This window comes from Podarcis filfolensis (assembly GCF_964270895.1).
Source record: "Podarcis filfolensis genome assembly, chromosome: 17".
NCBI classification, from domain to species: Eukaryota; Metazoa; Chordata; class Lepidosauria; order Squamata; family Lacertidae; genus Podarcis; species Podarcis filfolensis.
Window position 1 is genome coordinate 5,256,785 of NC_139621.1, and position 15,766 is coordinate 5,272,550.

Consider the following 15,766-nt stretch of genomic DNA (forward strand, 5'->3'; position numbering starts at 1 on the left):
TCAAGTGGTCACATGGATCAGAAGTTGTTTGTTAATATTTTATTAGAAGAATTTCAGGTACAAAAGTAAAGTAATAAAAAAGGGGGAAAGGAGAGAGAAAGGGGGGGGGAAGTGTGAAAAATTCTATACCTATGGAAGTTGACAACTGGACAACAAAAAGGGATTTGCTATGTGCCCTGTGGCCAAAATATTGATATTGATTAATTGGAACAATAAAGATAGGATCCCCATTAATCAATGGATTGATGACATGACAGCACTTGCAACATATGAATAGATTAGTTATATAGACATAGACTTTTCTTTGGATATACTGATATTTGGAACGAGCTTATATAAAACACAGTAGGTTACTAATAATCATATATGTATTAGGACAATAATAATATCTATATATTATTGAGAAAGTCAGAACTTACAGGGTTAAGAAGTTCTGAGTGACGCCTCACATTCTCGGAGGCGTGTTTAGAACACTGACTGAAGTGGGAGTGGTCAGTATCTCTGAGAGAGAGAGAGAGACACACGCAGTGTGAGTCTAGCCAGATCCGGGAGCGTACCGGGAAGATGAGTTGTATGTCACCGGGAAAGAAACGATTTGTTGTTTTTGTACGAGATTAAAGCTACTTGTAAGATAAGGAAGACACCGAGCGTCTGACTGATTTATTGCTGCACACACGGCAATCATTGACTCTTTCTTCTGACGCTGTGTTAATCTCTGCTAACTGGAGCTGTTGCCCGGAGGGTTCTACAGAGTCACGCCACGGAAGCGTGTGGACTCCATAGGGCAAGCGAAGCTGCCAGTAAAGTTCCCCAAAGGTTATGGGGTCAGCTGACGCTGTGAAGCAAGCCAGGTCCGTGCCGGTGTGTGTGCTGGATCTCCTGCCAGGGAGGGGCAGTGGAGAAAAGCCGAGACGCTGAAGCCAGCTGGAGCTAGCTGGGGAGCTGTGCCTTTGATCGTGAGGCAAGGAGCTCGCTGGAGCAGCTGTGCTGTACCGGGTGCCGGGAGGAGCTACTACTGTTTGTAAGTAAGCTGGGCCCCGGGGGAGAAGATGGCAGACAGCCATGAATCGCGTGCAGTCCCTTTTGAAGAGGCGGACGGGAAGGAGCCCTAGGTCGCGTGGCAGGCACTGAAGGTTGCAGTGGGAGCCACACCAGAGGGGGCCAGATGCTGCACAGAAGCTGGGGGTCGCCCAGAGAGTCCAGGAGGGGCTGTGGGACGCCCAGGAAGCCCAATGGGGGCTGGAGCCGTGTCAGGAAGCTGCTGCGATGCTTTGACACACCAACGTGATGGGCAGCCATGTGCTGGTAAGCAGCTGAAAGCTGGGAAGAGGAAAGCAGTGGCAAGCTGTTCCTCTGGAGGCTGTGCACCCAAGTTTGGGGGTGTAGGCCAGAAAGGCCAGTCCAAGGGTCTTGAGAGTGCCAAGGCTGTTTGGCAGGAGCTGGAGAAGGTTTGCAGAGAAACCACAGAGCTGGAAGCCAAAGGCCACGTCCCCAAGCCTCAATGCAGAGAAGCCTCGAGTAGTGCTGCTGGCAAGAGTGGGGGGGCACTGACGTCCAAAGGCAAGTTTGTAAAGTTTTCCACTCGTTGCTGTTTTGTTTGCGGTTCCCCTGAGCACCTGCGCAGAAACTGTCCACAGAGAGAGAAAGGGCAGGAAAGTCCCAAGGACATTTCCCATGGGAACCAGCCCGGGAGAAGAGGCCAGCGTGGGAAGGCGCAGGATCGGCCGGAAGGGGAAGGAGGTGCTTATCAGCTGTTTGCGTCGGTGGCTGTTTTGAAAGACACCTGTAAAGGCCCTAAGGAGGGGGGCAGAAGGAACTCTGTTGCTAAGGCAACGAAGGACAATGTGCTACGTTGGGTCATTGACTCTGCTGCAAGTAGACATCTCGTGCCTGAGTCACCTGGTGTCCAGATAAAGAACTGCAGAGCTGTTTCAGCTGGGAAAACAGTGTGTTTTGCTGATGGGTCACAAAGGCTTGTAAAAAAGTCTGGGAATATTTATCTTTCTTTCCTGCAGGCGCAGCTGGAAGTCTACGTGACGCCGGGACTGAATTGTTGTCTTTTGTCTGTACCATGTCTTTTACAGGAGGGGTACATGGTTTGTTTTGAGAACAATGTCTGTACAATTTCCAGAGGGGGGAAGCAACTGGTACGTGTTGAGAAAAATCAGAACAACCTCTTTGTTCTGGAAACAATACCTCTGGAGGAGAGAGCTGGGAAAGCTGGGAAAGCAAATATTCACACTCATGTTTCATGTGCATGCGTGTGGCACAAGAGGATTGCACATGGGTCTTGTGATGACTTGCAGATGTTACCAGAATGCACCAAAGGGTGCAAGGTAAGAGAATGTGGTGAAACCCTAAATTGCAGGGCTTGCAGGAAAGCCAAGAGCAAGGGATACAGTTATCCCAGGGTGGAGAGGGTAACCACAAAGCCTTTTGAGCTTGTGCACGCAGACCTGTTTGGGCCTATGCCTCAGCCAAGTCTGGGCAAAGCCAGGTTTCTGCTGATTTTGATCGATGATTTTACTCGGAACTCCTGGGCTTTTTCGCTGACAACGCAGGAGGAAGCAACGCAACTGATCAAAGATTGGGTTGCGGAGGTGGAACAGAGGCTCTCCACCAAGGTGCAAGGTTTCCAGTTTGACCGTGGTTCAGAGGTCACTGGGTCTGCTCTAAAGAGTTTCTTTCGCCAGAGGGGGATACGTCACAAGGTGACTTCGCCTCAGGAGAGTGGCGTGGCAGAGCTGAGGAGTAAGGCTCTGGTCCAAGTTTCAGAGGTCCTATTGGGTGACTCTGGGTTGCCTCACAGTTTCTGGGGGGAGGCAGTAAAAACGGCCAATTTCACGATGAACAGGTGCTACAATGCAGTGGTAGGTGACACCCCATATTTCTTGCTCAACGGACAGAAGCCGCAGGTGCATTTCTTCCGTTCGTTTGGTTGCAGGGCCATGGTGCCTGTACCAAAGTGGTTGCAGCAAGAGGGTGGTCCAAGGTACCAGGAAATGATCTTCTGTGGGTATGAACCCGCAACCAAGGGGTGGAGATTTGCGTACCCAGAAGGTGATCAGACCAAGCTTCTGGTCAGTAAGCATGCTGAGTTCAAAGAGCAGCAGGAAAGTAGCTCAAGGCGTAAAGTCAGCCATGACATTGTCTCAGATTGTTTGTCCGAATCTGAGGAGGAGGGAGAGCCAGGTAATGGTGATCTGGTCGATGATCAGGATCAGCACCAGGGGGAGGCGTCTCCACAGGTTGTGAAAGGAGTGTCCAAGAGTGAGCCCTCATCTCCTGTTAGAGTAATGGAGAAAGCTCACAGACGGGTCAAGTCAGAGGGGGAGTCTGATGAAGAAGACGCACTTGCTGGCCCCAGTGGGTCAGGAGAAGAACCCCAGTTTGTGCCCAGGCGGTCTTCACGGGCAACAAAGGGAATTCCACCTGAGAGGTTTCAAGTCACAAATGCGTGGGTTGGTCTCGCACAGTGCGAACCAGAGATTTGTGAGGAGACTCAACAGGCAGGTGGGAAGGTGTGGGACACACAGAGGTCTGTAAAGGTGTGTTCACAAGTCCTCTCATAATGTGATGCGAGAGGGGGTATTGAGAGAGTCAGAACTTACAGGGTTAAGAAGTTCTGAGTGACGCCTCACATTCTCGGAGGCGTGTTTAGAACACTGACTGAAGTGGGAGTGGTCAGTATCTCTGAGAGAGAGAGAGAGACACACGCAGTGTGAGTCTAGCCAGATCCGGGAGCGTACCGGGAAGATGAGTTGTATGTCACCGGGAAAGAAACGATTTGTTGTTTTTGTACGAGATTAAAGCTACTTGTAAGATAAGGAAGACACCGAGCGTCTGACTGATTTATTGCTGCACACACGGCAATCATTGACTCTTACTTCTGACGCTGTGTTAATCTCTGCTAACTGGAGCTGTTGCCCGGAGGGTTCTACAGAGTCACGCCACGGAAGCGTGTGGACTCCATAGGGCAAGCGAAGCTGCCAGTAAAGTTCCCCAAATATATTTATGTAATAATGTCTAGCAATGTAACTGTGCATACTTACTGTATTTTTCACATGGATCAGAAGTTAAGGCTGGGAGAAAAATGCAGGACATTCATGAAAATTACTTCTGAAAGCTTATAAACACCTCTTGTGTGGACACACACTAGAACAGACAGGTGTTGTGCCACTGGGAGACTGAGGAAGGGGCCGTAGCTTAGGGGTAGAGTGCAAGGCCTGCCTAGAGAAGACCCCAGCATGACCAGGTAGGGCTGGAATCGTCCCCTGTCTGCAACCCTGAAGAGCTTCTTCCAGCCAGCAGATGATACTGACTGAGCTGGACCAATGTTCTGTCTTGGTGTGAGGTAACTTCCTATCTTCATATGAGCTGCATTAGTGAGGAATTAATCTGAGCATAATTTTCTCAGAGACAGCAGCTGTTTTTGAAATCAGGAAGTGATCCTGCTGTACCTGTGAGCATGTTCAACCAGAGATTCCTGTAACAACAGCTAGTAGGCAGTAGCAACTCCAACAGTTTGAGGTGGAAGTTTTGCCTTCTAAAAAACCCAGGTGTGTGACAGTTGTTATCCAGTGGAATGCAGTCTGTACATGCTCAGAGGTATAATAGCCGTTATTCTTTCCTCACATGCTCAAAAACAGGGTCTGGAACAGGCCTAGGCAAACTCCAGCCCTCCAGATGTTTGGGACTACAATTCCCATCATCCCTGGCCACTGGTCCTGTTAACTAGGGGTGATGGGAATTGTAGTCCCAAACATCTGGAGGGCCAGAGTTTGCCTATGCCTGGTCTGGAAGAACCTAGCTCAAATGAAATCCTGGCTCAGACAAGTCTGTTCCAGTGGGCCTTCTTAAAAGCCACAACACTTCTCTATTTCCGGCTCCCGCAACGGCAAGAGTGCGTGGTTCACAGCTGGTTTTCTTCATGAGCCACACTTCACAAGGTCTCATTAAGCAAACAAACTGTGATTCCTTTTCATACCTGGCCTAATTAATAAACTGTGTGTTCCACTCCCACCTTGCTTTCTGCCACTGTTCTCACTTCAGAAATGATGGGCCAGGAGCAAACTTGGATTTGAGTCCTTAGGAGGACTTGGCCCCACTCAGTCCCTCACGCCCTATTTTTGAATTGACGTCAGAGCCACAGCTGACAGTTATTATTTATATTGTGTCCTTAGTGTACATGGCATTTTTCAGCATAAGAAAATGGAAAAGGGGGAAAGAAAGGCAAGGTCCTTGCCCTCAAAAGGTAATAACCTATGCGGGAAGAAGTCAGAGAAGAGGAGACTGGGAGAAATAACAGGATGAATATGAACAGGTGCAGTTATGGGGTGGGACGGAGGTTGACTGGACCTGGGGAGGTGTCTGAATCTGTGGCCCTCTGGATATTGCTGCCCCATCAGGCTAGACTTTTGGCCATGCTGACTGGGGCTGATGGGAGTTGGCGTTTAACAGCCTATGAAGGGCCACAGGTTTCGTACCCCTGGATTAAAGCAGGATAATGATAATAATAATAATAATAATAATAATAATAATAATAATAATTTTTATTTATACCCCGCCCTTCCCGGTTCACAAACAGGACTCAGGGCGGCTAACAACAAATTTAAAACACTTCAAAACACTTAATTATAAAAGCAGCATAAAATACAGTATAAAAACATGACTAACAATAAAATTCAAAAATCAATTAGATAATCCCCAGGCCTAGCTGGCTGAATTGGTCCTACTTGGGCCAACGAGGAGGCCAGGGGAGAATTAACTGTGGGGTCCCAGAGAGGGTGATCTTCATAAAAGGGGAGGGGGAGGGAAGAGAAGGGAAATAAAAGATCAGGCTGAATTCAAATTAAAGGCCAAGAAATGGGATCAAGGAGCAACCAATTAAGTTTCTCAAGTCTTTTGTAGCTGAAGGTGTCTTGACACCATAAAAATTGAAGGCAAATAAGAAGCAATATGCATATTTTGCTGAGCCAACTTGACATTTAAAAAAATGATCTGTCTTACAGGCCCGACGGAAGGAGGTTAAATCCTGAAGGGCCCTAGTCTCATGGGACAGAGCATTCTAGCAGGTCGGAGCCATCACTGAAAAGGCCCTGGCCCGAGTGGAGAACCTGTGGCTGTTCAGCTTTGTTGGACTCCCATCAGCCTCAGCCAGCATGACCAATGGTCAGGGATGATTAACAACAGCTACTACTTTATCACCTGTTATTTACCAGCAAGTCTCAGGGTTGGCTGCAACAATTCAGAATTAAAAATGGTGGAAACAGTCACAGGAATAGGGCACGTCCTGAAAACACACGTCTCGGGAGTCAAAGGCCAACATGTGTGTCTTCAGAGAGCCAGTGTGGTGTAGTGGTTAAGAGCGGTAGACTCGTAATCTGGTGAACCGGGTTCGCTTCCCCGCTCCTCCACATGCAGCTGCTGGGTGACCTTGGGCTAGTCATGCTTCTCTGAAGTCAGCCTCACTCACCTCACAGAGTGTTTGTTGTGGGGGAGGAAGGGAAAGGAGGTTGTTAGCCGTTTTGAGACCCCTTAAAGGGAGTGAAAGGCGGGATATCAAATCCAAACTACTCCCCCTCCTCCTCCTCCTTCTTCTTCAGTATCTGCTGAAAGCTGTGAAGGTACCAGATGCACCTCTGTGGGGGGGAAATTCCTCGACTTAGGAGCTGCCACAAAGAAAGCCCTCTCCCAGGCCACCACCCCAAACTTCTGAGGGTGGTGGGGACCCCTCTGCTGATCTTAACATCTGGGAGGGTCTGTAGAGAAGGAGGCGTTCTTTCATATATTTAGGGCCTAAGTCCTTTAGAGCTTTAAGCACAAGCGTGAACACCTGGAATTCGGCCCAGAAACACATTGACAACCAACTCAGCTGTTTTAGAACAGGGGTTATATGTGGTCTAAAGGCAACTCCAGGCAGTAATCCAGCTGCTGCATTTTGGACCAGTTGATGTTCCCAAGTCATCTTCAAGGGCAGCCCCACATAGTGCAATAATCCAGGCTGGAAGTTTCCGGAGTGTGGAGTACCATGGCCAGGTCACCTCTGCCCCAAAGGGGCTGTCGCTCATGTACCAGCTGCAGTTGGAAATAGGCACCCCTGGCTCTCAAGGCCACCTGGGTCTAAAGTGACAATGTTGAATCCAGGAGTACCCCCCCCCCCGTCTTTGAACTTTCTCCTTCCAGGGGAGTACAACCCTGTCCAGAACGAGGCTGTCTTCCCACCTCCTGGACTTGAGAACTTGGAAAACCATTGTCTCTTCAAGATTTAGCTTGAACCCATCACTACCTCCAAGCACCTGTCTAGCACCTCAGCCACCTCTCCTGATTTAGATGGAAAAGATAGAGCTGGGTGTCATCTCTATATCAGTAGCACTTCACTCCAAAATGCCTGATGACATCCCCCAGTGGCTTCATCTACATCAGCCTTTCTCAACCTGTGGGTCCCCAGATGTTGTTGAACTATAACTCCCATCACCCCTAGCTAGCAAGGCCAGAGCTCAGGGATGATGGGAGTTGTAGTCCAACAACATCTGAGGACCCACAGGTTAAGAACCGCTGATCTAAATGATAAACAGAATGGTGTAATCCTGCAGGACACCACTGGCAAGCTTTCAGCGTAACACACAGTGGTCTCCTTTGGTGTGGCATCTTTGGGGTCAACCCACCGCTTGACAACAGCAGACCTATCAATAATTTCTGCAACCTCCACCTCACGTAGTTGTCATTGGCCAGAAATTGCTTTTTGGGGAATGGGACACTGATGAAAGTATGTGTGTGGAGGGGAAAGTATCAGGGATGAGATGAAACACCACTGCGGTGGCAGGGACTGGTTATGAAGTCCCAGGATGAGAGAGCAAAAGGATGTATCATACATTTCACCATCATCCTGTACCTTAATGTCAAACCACATACAGCAGTCCCTGCAATCATATAGAACACATTCTTTTAACATATCAAGGGCATGCTGGATTATGTTTTAAAATAAAGGTTGGGTTTCAAGTCCTCATTGTTGCAGACTACAAAAAAACAAATCTAAACTTGAAAATGTGCACCACTGACTGACCCTGTAGCAGTGACATTGCTACAATCACAGATCAGGTGCCATTCTGGTCAGTATTCAGACATGTTCCTTTATTGGCAGGGCCCTGAAAGAGCGTATGCTCTCGGATATTGAAGACCTGCAGAGTGATAGAAATCTGTAGTTGCATCCCTACAAAATATCCTCTTTTGTGACTCCAATGTTTAACAGTTCACTCCTAAAGTGAGAAGCAGTGAAGGCAAGAAAAAAAAAAAGCTGGCAAAGTTCTATGCTGGGCTCATCGCCCAGTGAGAGTGGGGCTGGGTTGCCAAATCTGTAGGAGGCGGCCTTGTGTGGGTGTCTTAGGAAGGCTGTTTGGACAGAGAGTATAAGGGAGTGACAGTCTGGATCTCTCTTTCTATCACACATGCAAATCCGCGTACACAGATATCAGTCAAGCTCGGAAGCTGAAGAATAGTCAGATTCAAAAACTGACACAGATACTGAGACATCTGCTGGGTTACAGAAGGAGTGCTGAGAGCCAGGACGTTTGGTTCTGTCCCCAGATCTGGATGGGAGAGCAGCTCAGTTGCTAGATCATAAGGGGGTTGTGATCAGGACAGATCAAAGCTGCAAGAACAGTTACTTTGGTTCCAGGACTTTGTGCTCAGTGCCCACCTCCCACCACTCCCCAGCAAACTGAGTACAGGAATAGATAGTCAGAACAAAGAGGAAGATGTGTCAGGGTTCAAGGTATCCCTCCATGGCTGGGACAGAGAGGTGAGAAAACTTCAGCACCTAGGACAGAGTCACAGGTAAGGTTTGATTTCTGCTATATGAAAAATAGGAGTGTGATAAGTTGCCTGACTGGCTTGAAAGAAATGGGATCAAGGGGCAACCAATTAAGTTTCTCAAGTCTTTTGTAGCTGGAGGTGTCTTGGCACCATAAAAATTGAAAGCAAATAAGAAGCAATATACATATTTTGCTGAGCCAACTTGACATTTAAAAAAATGATCCAGAATTTCAAATGGAATTAAAATGCAACATTCTTTTACTATAATGCTGTTACAGTTGGTCTGAACCAATATAAGCTATTGAAAGTTTGTGTTTTAATAAGATATCGTTTCATCTATCCCATGTGTCTCAGATCTTTTGCACTTGCTTCCTTCTTCACTAGACTGTGTCCATATTATGGGTATTGAGGTGGGTGAAAGGGTTAAATCCTAAGCAGGACACCTGCTTAGGGTGAAGGTTACTATTTCTCAGCCTAAACCTACTTCTCAGGGTTGCTGTGCATGAATTGAGAGGACAAAACTATATTTAAGCACACTCTGAACCACTGGGATGAAGCAAGAGATAAATTGTTTATTTCACAATTCACATTGATGTCCCTGGTGCCTTACTGACCCAATGTTGTGCAGTGATTAGAGTGTTGGACCTGCAGATTCAATCCTCACTCAGCCATCAAGCTCCCTGGGTGGTGATCTTGGGCCAGTCACTCTCTCTCTTAGCCAGCCTAGCTCTCAGGGGTGGCTGTCCTGAAGTTAAAATGGAAAGGGATAATGTTGCATGCCCCCTTAAGCTTTTCAGAGAAAAGGTGGGATATAGATGTTATTAAGTAAGAAAGCACCTGGAATTAACTTACAGAGAAATATATTTCCTTTTAGAGATTCCTGTTCCACAGAGCTTACGATGAGCACTTCTACATGGGGTGAACTAAGAGTGAGAGAAGCGGAGGAGAAAAATGGGGGGAGCAAGAGCAACAGGGCATACATTTTCTCTCTTCAGAGCAGTTGCATATTACTTGACTTTAATGGCAACTAATTAGTCCCTGGTTAATTCTCATGCTGCAATTGCACCATGTCTACTTCCTGCAAGGAACTGCCATCCCACGATCCCTTGCCAACAGTAATGGAACATGGGAGGGCATCAGACTCTGTACAATAATTACTCTAATTGCCAGGACTGTTGCAGTTCATGGTAGGCACAATCTGACCATCAGTCTTGCATGACTTTCTTTTATTCACATACCAATTGTTCATCAGTATGTTTTGGATTTACAAAGCCAGTGTGAAAGTTCCATCTCTCTCGTGATTAAGTTCTGTAAATCTCGGTCAAATTATCCTTAATATGCACAGTTGCTCAGATACTGTATTCATAAACAGAAAGGGGGGAAATAGTTTCAGTTAAAGTCTCAATCAGTGGTCATAGTTGCATAGCTACCTAAGTAAGTTTTACAGGGCAGTCTTGTGCATGTCTACTCAGAGTAAGCAATCCATGGGAGCTTACATCAAAGTAACTGTTTCTAAGAGTGCATCCGCAGGTAGAAACCTGCCCTCTTGCTTAAGGGTAAAGGTAAAGAGACCCCTGACCATTACGTCCAGTCATGGCCGACTCTGGGGTTGCGGCGCTCATTTTGCTTTATTGGCCGAGGGAGCCGGCGTACAGCTTCCGGGTTATGTGGCCAGCATGACTAAGCCGCTTCTGGTGAACCAGAGCAGCGCACGGAAACACCGTTTACCTTCCCACCAGAGTGGTACCTATTTATCTACTTGCACTTTGACGTGCTTTAGAACAGCTAGGTTGGAAGGAGCAGGGACTGAGCAACGGGAGCTCACCCCGTCGCAGGGATTTGAACCGCTGACCTTCTGATTGACAAGTCCTAGGCTCTGTGGTTTAACCCACAGCACCACCCGTGTCTCGCCCTCTTGCTTAGGAAGAGTCTTAAGAACCTGAGAAGTGTGGAGATTACTGTATCAGAGACTGTAGCAATCATTAATAGTGACAAAGTGCTAGTGCAAATATACTGGCACTCGCTTATTTGAGCAGAAAAGGCAGGTGTAGTGTTGTCAAGCCTCAACTATACAGTGGACAGCTCAAGAGTCAGAGCAAAGGAAGTTTGGCAACGATCCCTTTTGGTAAAATTGGTTTGTATTTGGCAGCATTCCAATAGTTGAAAGGGTGAAGTGCCCCTATCCATGATCTGCTGCAAAAACCTGGCCAGTGAGAGAGACTTAACCGTGCCCAACAGCTGAATTCAGAGGAAGTGGAGCTCAACTGCCAAAGCACCAGGGGCTGTATGGGTGCAAGGATTTGCTGAAAGACTTATGGAACAGCCACCACTAGGTTCTGAAGTGAAAAAATTATGGCAGAGAATGGAATGCATTCTGTCTCTCCCTAAAATCTAGTATTTTTGCGATTCTTCATGAGTATGCAGATAAGCCCCGCCTTATCCAAACTACAAGAAAGAAGATTCCACCTAAACATTAGGAAGAACTTCCTGACAGTAAGAGCTGTTCGACAGTGGAATTTGCTGCCAAGGAGTGTGGTGGAGTCTCCTTCTTTGGAGGTCTTTAAGCAGAGGCTTGACAACCATATGTCAGGAGTGCTCTGATGGTGTTTCCTGCTTGGCAGGGGGTTGGACTCGATGGCCCTTGTGGTCTCTTCCAACTCTATGATTCTATGATTCTATCTGTCTCCATTATGCTGAAGGAATTCAAACATCACCATCCCTTTGGAAGACTCTAAGAATGGGAGATTTGCAGGGTGTAGTCTTGAGTGTCCCAGGCTGAATTGCATTCACCTCTCATGTATTTCTACAACACGACTGGAGGCTGTTGGAAGGAGAGCAATGATCTGGGGTTGTTGCTGTTTAATTATTGTTGGTCAGAAAATCATGAACCCACAATCTTGTTTGATAAATGAACATTATTTCCTACTGCATGGATGCAGTAATGTAATCTCTGTGTAATGTTTTCCTTACACAGGTGTGATATCTGTATAGGAATTAATGCGTGAGGAAAAAGTCCGCAAAGATATCAGCCAGGGCAGTCTTCCTGAAGAGGCATTTGTGGTTGCCTGGAGAAGGAGCAGCCAATCTTCCTTAGCCCACACGAAACAACATATATATATGTATATTGCACAAGTTGCAAACCACCGAGGGAATAAATCATTTTGAACAGCAGGTAATAAACGTCTTAAATGCAACATGCAAAAAATGTGTGCATGGACAGGATAAGGCCCTCAATAGCTACAAGTTGTGATGGCTCTATACTCCCTCCGAGTCCCAGTTACTGGGGAATAATTGCAAAGAGAGCTATTGTACCCATCTCCTGCTTGTGCTAGCCTCTGCCAAAAAAGGCCTCTGACTGGCCACAGGGTGCTGGACTAGACAGGTGTTTGATCTCACCCAGCACAGCTCATCTTTTGTCCTACAACATAAGAAAAGCACAGAGCTATAGAAATATATTTGTTTTCCTTGGGGGCAGGGGTCTCTCAAGAGCCCATGACATTAATGAGTTGTCTGCCAAGCTTTCTGGAGAGCCAAATCAAACTTTTGAGAAAGAGCACATACTATATAGTCCACAAGGGGCAGCGCCACTTCAGAATGCAAGTGGGTGGAATTGTATGTTTGGATGTTCCCTGCACATTAAAAAAAAAATCTCTCCAACCCACAGAAAACTGGCTTAAGACAGAACCTGATGGGCCAAGGAAGAAACACTACTAACTGAACTGTTAAGAGGATCTCCTCTCTCTCCCCAGCCCCACTGCCCTCCTCTCCAGACCTACCACAATGTGCCCTTCTGCTCCAGTTATCGTCATGGCTTTTACCATCCTCCTGTGTCAAGGAACCTGTGCTCAGGAGTTCCCTATTCACACTCAACAGCATCATCACGACCAGTACTGGTACCAAACCACAGGAGATCAAGTCCCAGTGATCAGTGAGTCAATTCTCTTTTGGCGAAGGGGTTTTGGACGTGCAAGAAGCAAAATGTGCCCACTCCCTGTCTTGTGATTAGGAAGCTAGATTTGGGTCTTTGGCCTGCTTTCAGTTCCATCACATCTACTCGGAAAAGAGAGCCAAGCTATACATTACCCATTTTACACTGCTGTATTTTACTTGCTGAAGTCCCAATTATTTCATGCACGCACCTTTACAACACCTGCATTTTTCCTGTACATTCTCAACTTTCAAAGCGTGATTGAGCAAGACCTTCAGTTAGGAAGGCAAACCGTTGCTGGAGTCTTTGTGAGTCCCCCAGGCCAGAACAGTGCATGCTGAAACTCCGCACAAGGGCAGCACCACACAAAATATGGTATTGGAAGATTTCAGGCAGCCAACACTCATGATGTGATAGAGGCAGGCATTACAATATATATGTGACAGTCTAAAGCCAATAAGGGAAACAACAAAGCATGGGGAAGGGTTAGGAGCTGGGACTCTCACAGACCAAAGCTATAGCCGATGAGAAAGGAGTGTGCAGGACTTTGCTGTGGTTTCTCAAAGGGAGCTCTTGACGGCTCCCACCTCAGGTCTTTGTTTCCTCCCTGCTCCAGGTGGCGGCACCTGCAAGGTGATTGCTATCCGCCGCTGCTGTAACCGCAACCACATCGAGGAGAGGTCCCAAACCATCCAGTGCTCCTGTCTCCCGGGGAAAGTGGCTGGGACAACCCGTGGCAAACCTTCTTGCGTGGATAGTAAGTGCTTGGAGCCAAGGCCTCTCCCCACTTCCAGAAGGAGGGAAGTCCAGGGGGACCAAGGAACATGCAAGGAACCCAAACACCGGGGGCCTTGGAGAAGGGAGCGAATAGGAAAGTGATTGGAGGCAGGATGGGGAAGGACCATTGCCTTTTAACTGGAAAGAGGCCAGGATGTTGGAGGGAATGATGGTGAAGCGAGAGAATTCAGGGACGGAAGATGAAAGGAATTGATCATTGCAGTCCCCTTTCTGAGAGGTGAAGGTAAGGGGAAATAACAAACATTAGCTGTGTCAATCCATGGGGCAAGGTGCAAGGGAATGGATTGGTGAAAGTGGTAGCTCAGCCCTTCAAGCCTATGGGATTTACTGAACTTTTTAAATTTTTATAATGCAATCTGCCTTGAATCTTTGGGGCAGAGCAAGATGCAAACCTTAGAACAGCCAGGCAAGCCAATCTTTTTGGTCTGTGGCTCAGGAGGACGTTGGGAGGCTCGCAGCTGCTCCTGACCTATAACTTGCCTGTCCTAAAGGGTTTGCATGGACAGGAGAGGCTGCCCACTCTGGAACAAGCGGTGGCAGAGACAGATGCTTATTTCTACTCTGCAGCTTCCATTGTAACTGGAAAGTGGTGGTGTGACATGGAGCCCTGCCAGATTGAAGAGGAGTGCAAAGCGCTGCCTGACAATTCCGGCTGGATGTGCTCACTAGGAAACCGTGTCAAAACCACCAAGGTACTAGTCCCTTAACATTCCCCACAGGAGGTGAAGCCTACATAGGGCAAATGTGTACCAAGCCTCCTTTTCCACTTCCCAGCTGCTACCCTGTCTTGCTTTCCGTTTTGTTTTTTAAGCGGGTCCTGTGGATAAGGCTCACCTCCTTCCTCCATTTGACAAGTTGTCTTGTTTTCCCTTTCAGATCCACCCCAGGTATTGAGATCTGCAACGCTGAAGGACCCACCTCCCAAGCGAATATGACAGATACCTGGCGATAGCCAAAGGACCTTGCTACGAATGCAAGCAGGAAATACGATTCCTTGCACAGCCACAGGACCAAATATCACAAAGGAAGCTGCACTGCTCAATTAGCTGTGACGAGGAAGATCAAGTGGCCGGGGAGAGCAGGTGCTGGTACCCAGATTGGGCTTTGGTGCCTTTTCCAACGGTTGCTGCTGTCCTTGGCTAGGAATGGAATCAAAGACCTTTTCGCCTTTATCGGAGCAAAGGCTAAAATCTGTTTCCCTGGATTAATAGCAATGCAGCATGTCAGCTCAGACTTCTTCTGTACCTCCTCAATGCAACCTGCACAGTTAACTCCTCCCCTCCTTCCCTCCCTTTTGGCAGATGTCTAATTAAACTCTCCAGGACAGAAGCCATAGAGCCAATTTGTATTTACACCTGTAACAGATAATACATACCATCTTTCTTTGAAAAGATCTTAAAATACAAGGAAGCCAAAGAGAAAGGGACTTGCAGTCCGAAAAGTGTGCTAGAAAGAGGTCTGGTTTTATATGTATAGATGCACTCACTTTTAATGAGCATCATAGCAAATCATTGATATATATATATAAAATAGGGTTTTTTCCAACATGTTAGTAGGATTTTGTATAAAAATGGAAGTGCATGGACCCAGCATTAAAAACATATAAAATGGCAATCACCATTCATTTTCAAGGATCAGAAATGTTTGGCTCAGATGTGGAGGGTAATGTCAACCTGGATCCCAGCAGAGCCTCAGATCCTTCTGCATCCCAAAATTAAAAGGATTGTTTCTTTATGCTGGGTGGAAACTGCAGGCAGATCAGAAGCTCTGCAACCCTTTTTGGCCCTCCAACCTGTCCTCGCTCGATACGTTAAAGATGCTGGAGGCCGGTGCGTCACATTATTGGGGCTAAAACTTGGCTCCAGGGCACGCCAGCGCAACTGATCCACTAAGCTGAATGCGGTCCACCAACCAGGTTATTTCTGCAGCCTGCTAAGCCTTTTGACAACCCCACTGTTTCTGCAGCCTCAAGCAGGCAGCAAAAACAGAGGGATTAACTGAGCCCCTGATGTAGAAGAGGGAGTCTTATTTTGGGAGCCGTGGCTCTTGATACATTGGCACAGCTTTTCCTTGCTACCACCGCACCCTGTTAACTGCACACAATACCTGGTAGAACAAGGTCCACACTGCCCTGCCGACAGTTTTTTTGCAAGCTAACCTGGGATGGGCACTCCGTCTACGGAGAAAGCAGGAGAAGCCCCACCACTCAAAAGCCAGGGAGAGACA

The 15,766-nt window shown here is 47.3% G+C and overlaps 1 protein-coding gene across 2 annotated transcripts; it reads left to right on the forward strand.

Annotated features, from left to right (window-relative positions):
• The first annotated feature begins 8,150 nt into the window (after positions 1-8,150).
• On the forward strand, positions 8,151-15,154 carry LOC310752970 (chemokine-like protein TAFA-1). Of its 2 annotated transcripts, XM_083594166.1 has the most exons (6): positions 8,151-8,835; positions 11,789-11,986; positions 12,564-12,742; positions 13,359-13,499; positions 14,108-14,232; positions 14,417-15,154. In XM_083594166.1, the coding sequence occupies exons 3-6, from the start codon at positions 12,595-12,597 to the stop codon at positions 14,432-14,434; spliced, it is 432 nt and encodes a 143-aa protein (XP_083450292.1). In that variant the 5' UTR covers positions 8,151-8,835; positions 11,789-11,986; positions 12,564-12,594; the 3' UTR covers positions 14,435-15,154. The 2 variants fall into 2 exon arrangements, with proteins under 2 accessions (XP_083450292.1, XP_083450293.1); XM_083594167.1 differs by lacking the exon at positions 11,789-11,986.
• Positions 15,155-15,766: the final 612 nt, after the last annotated feature.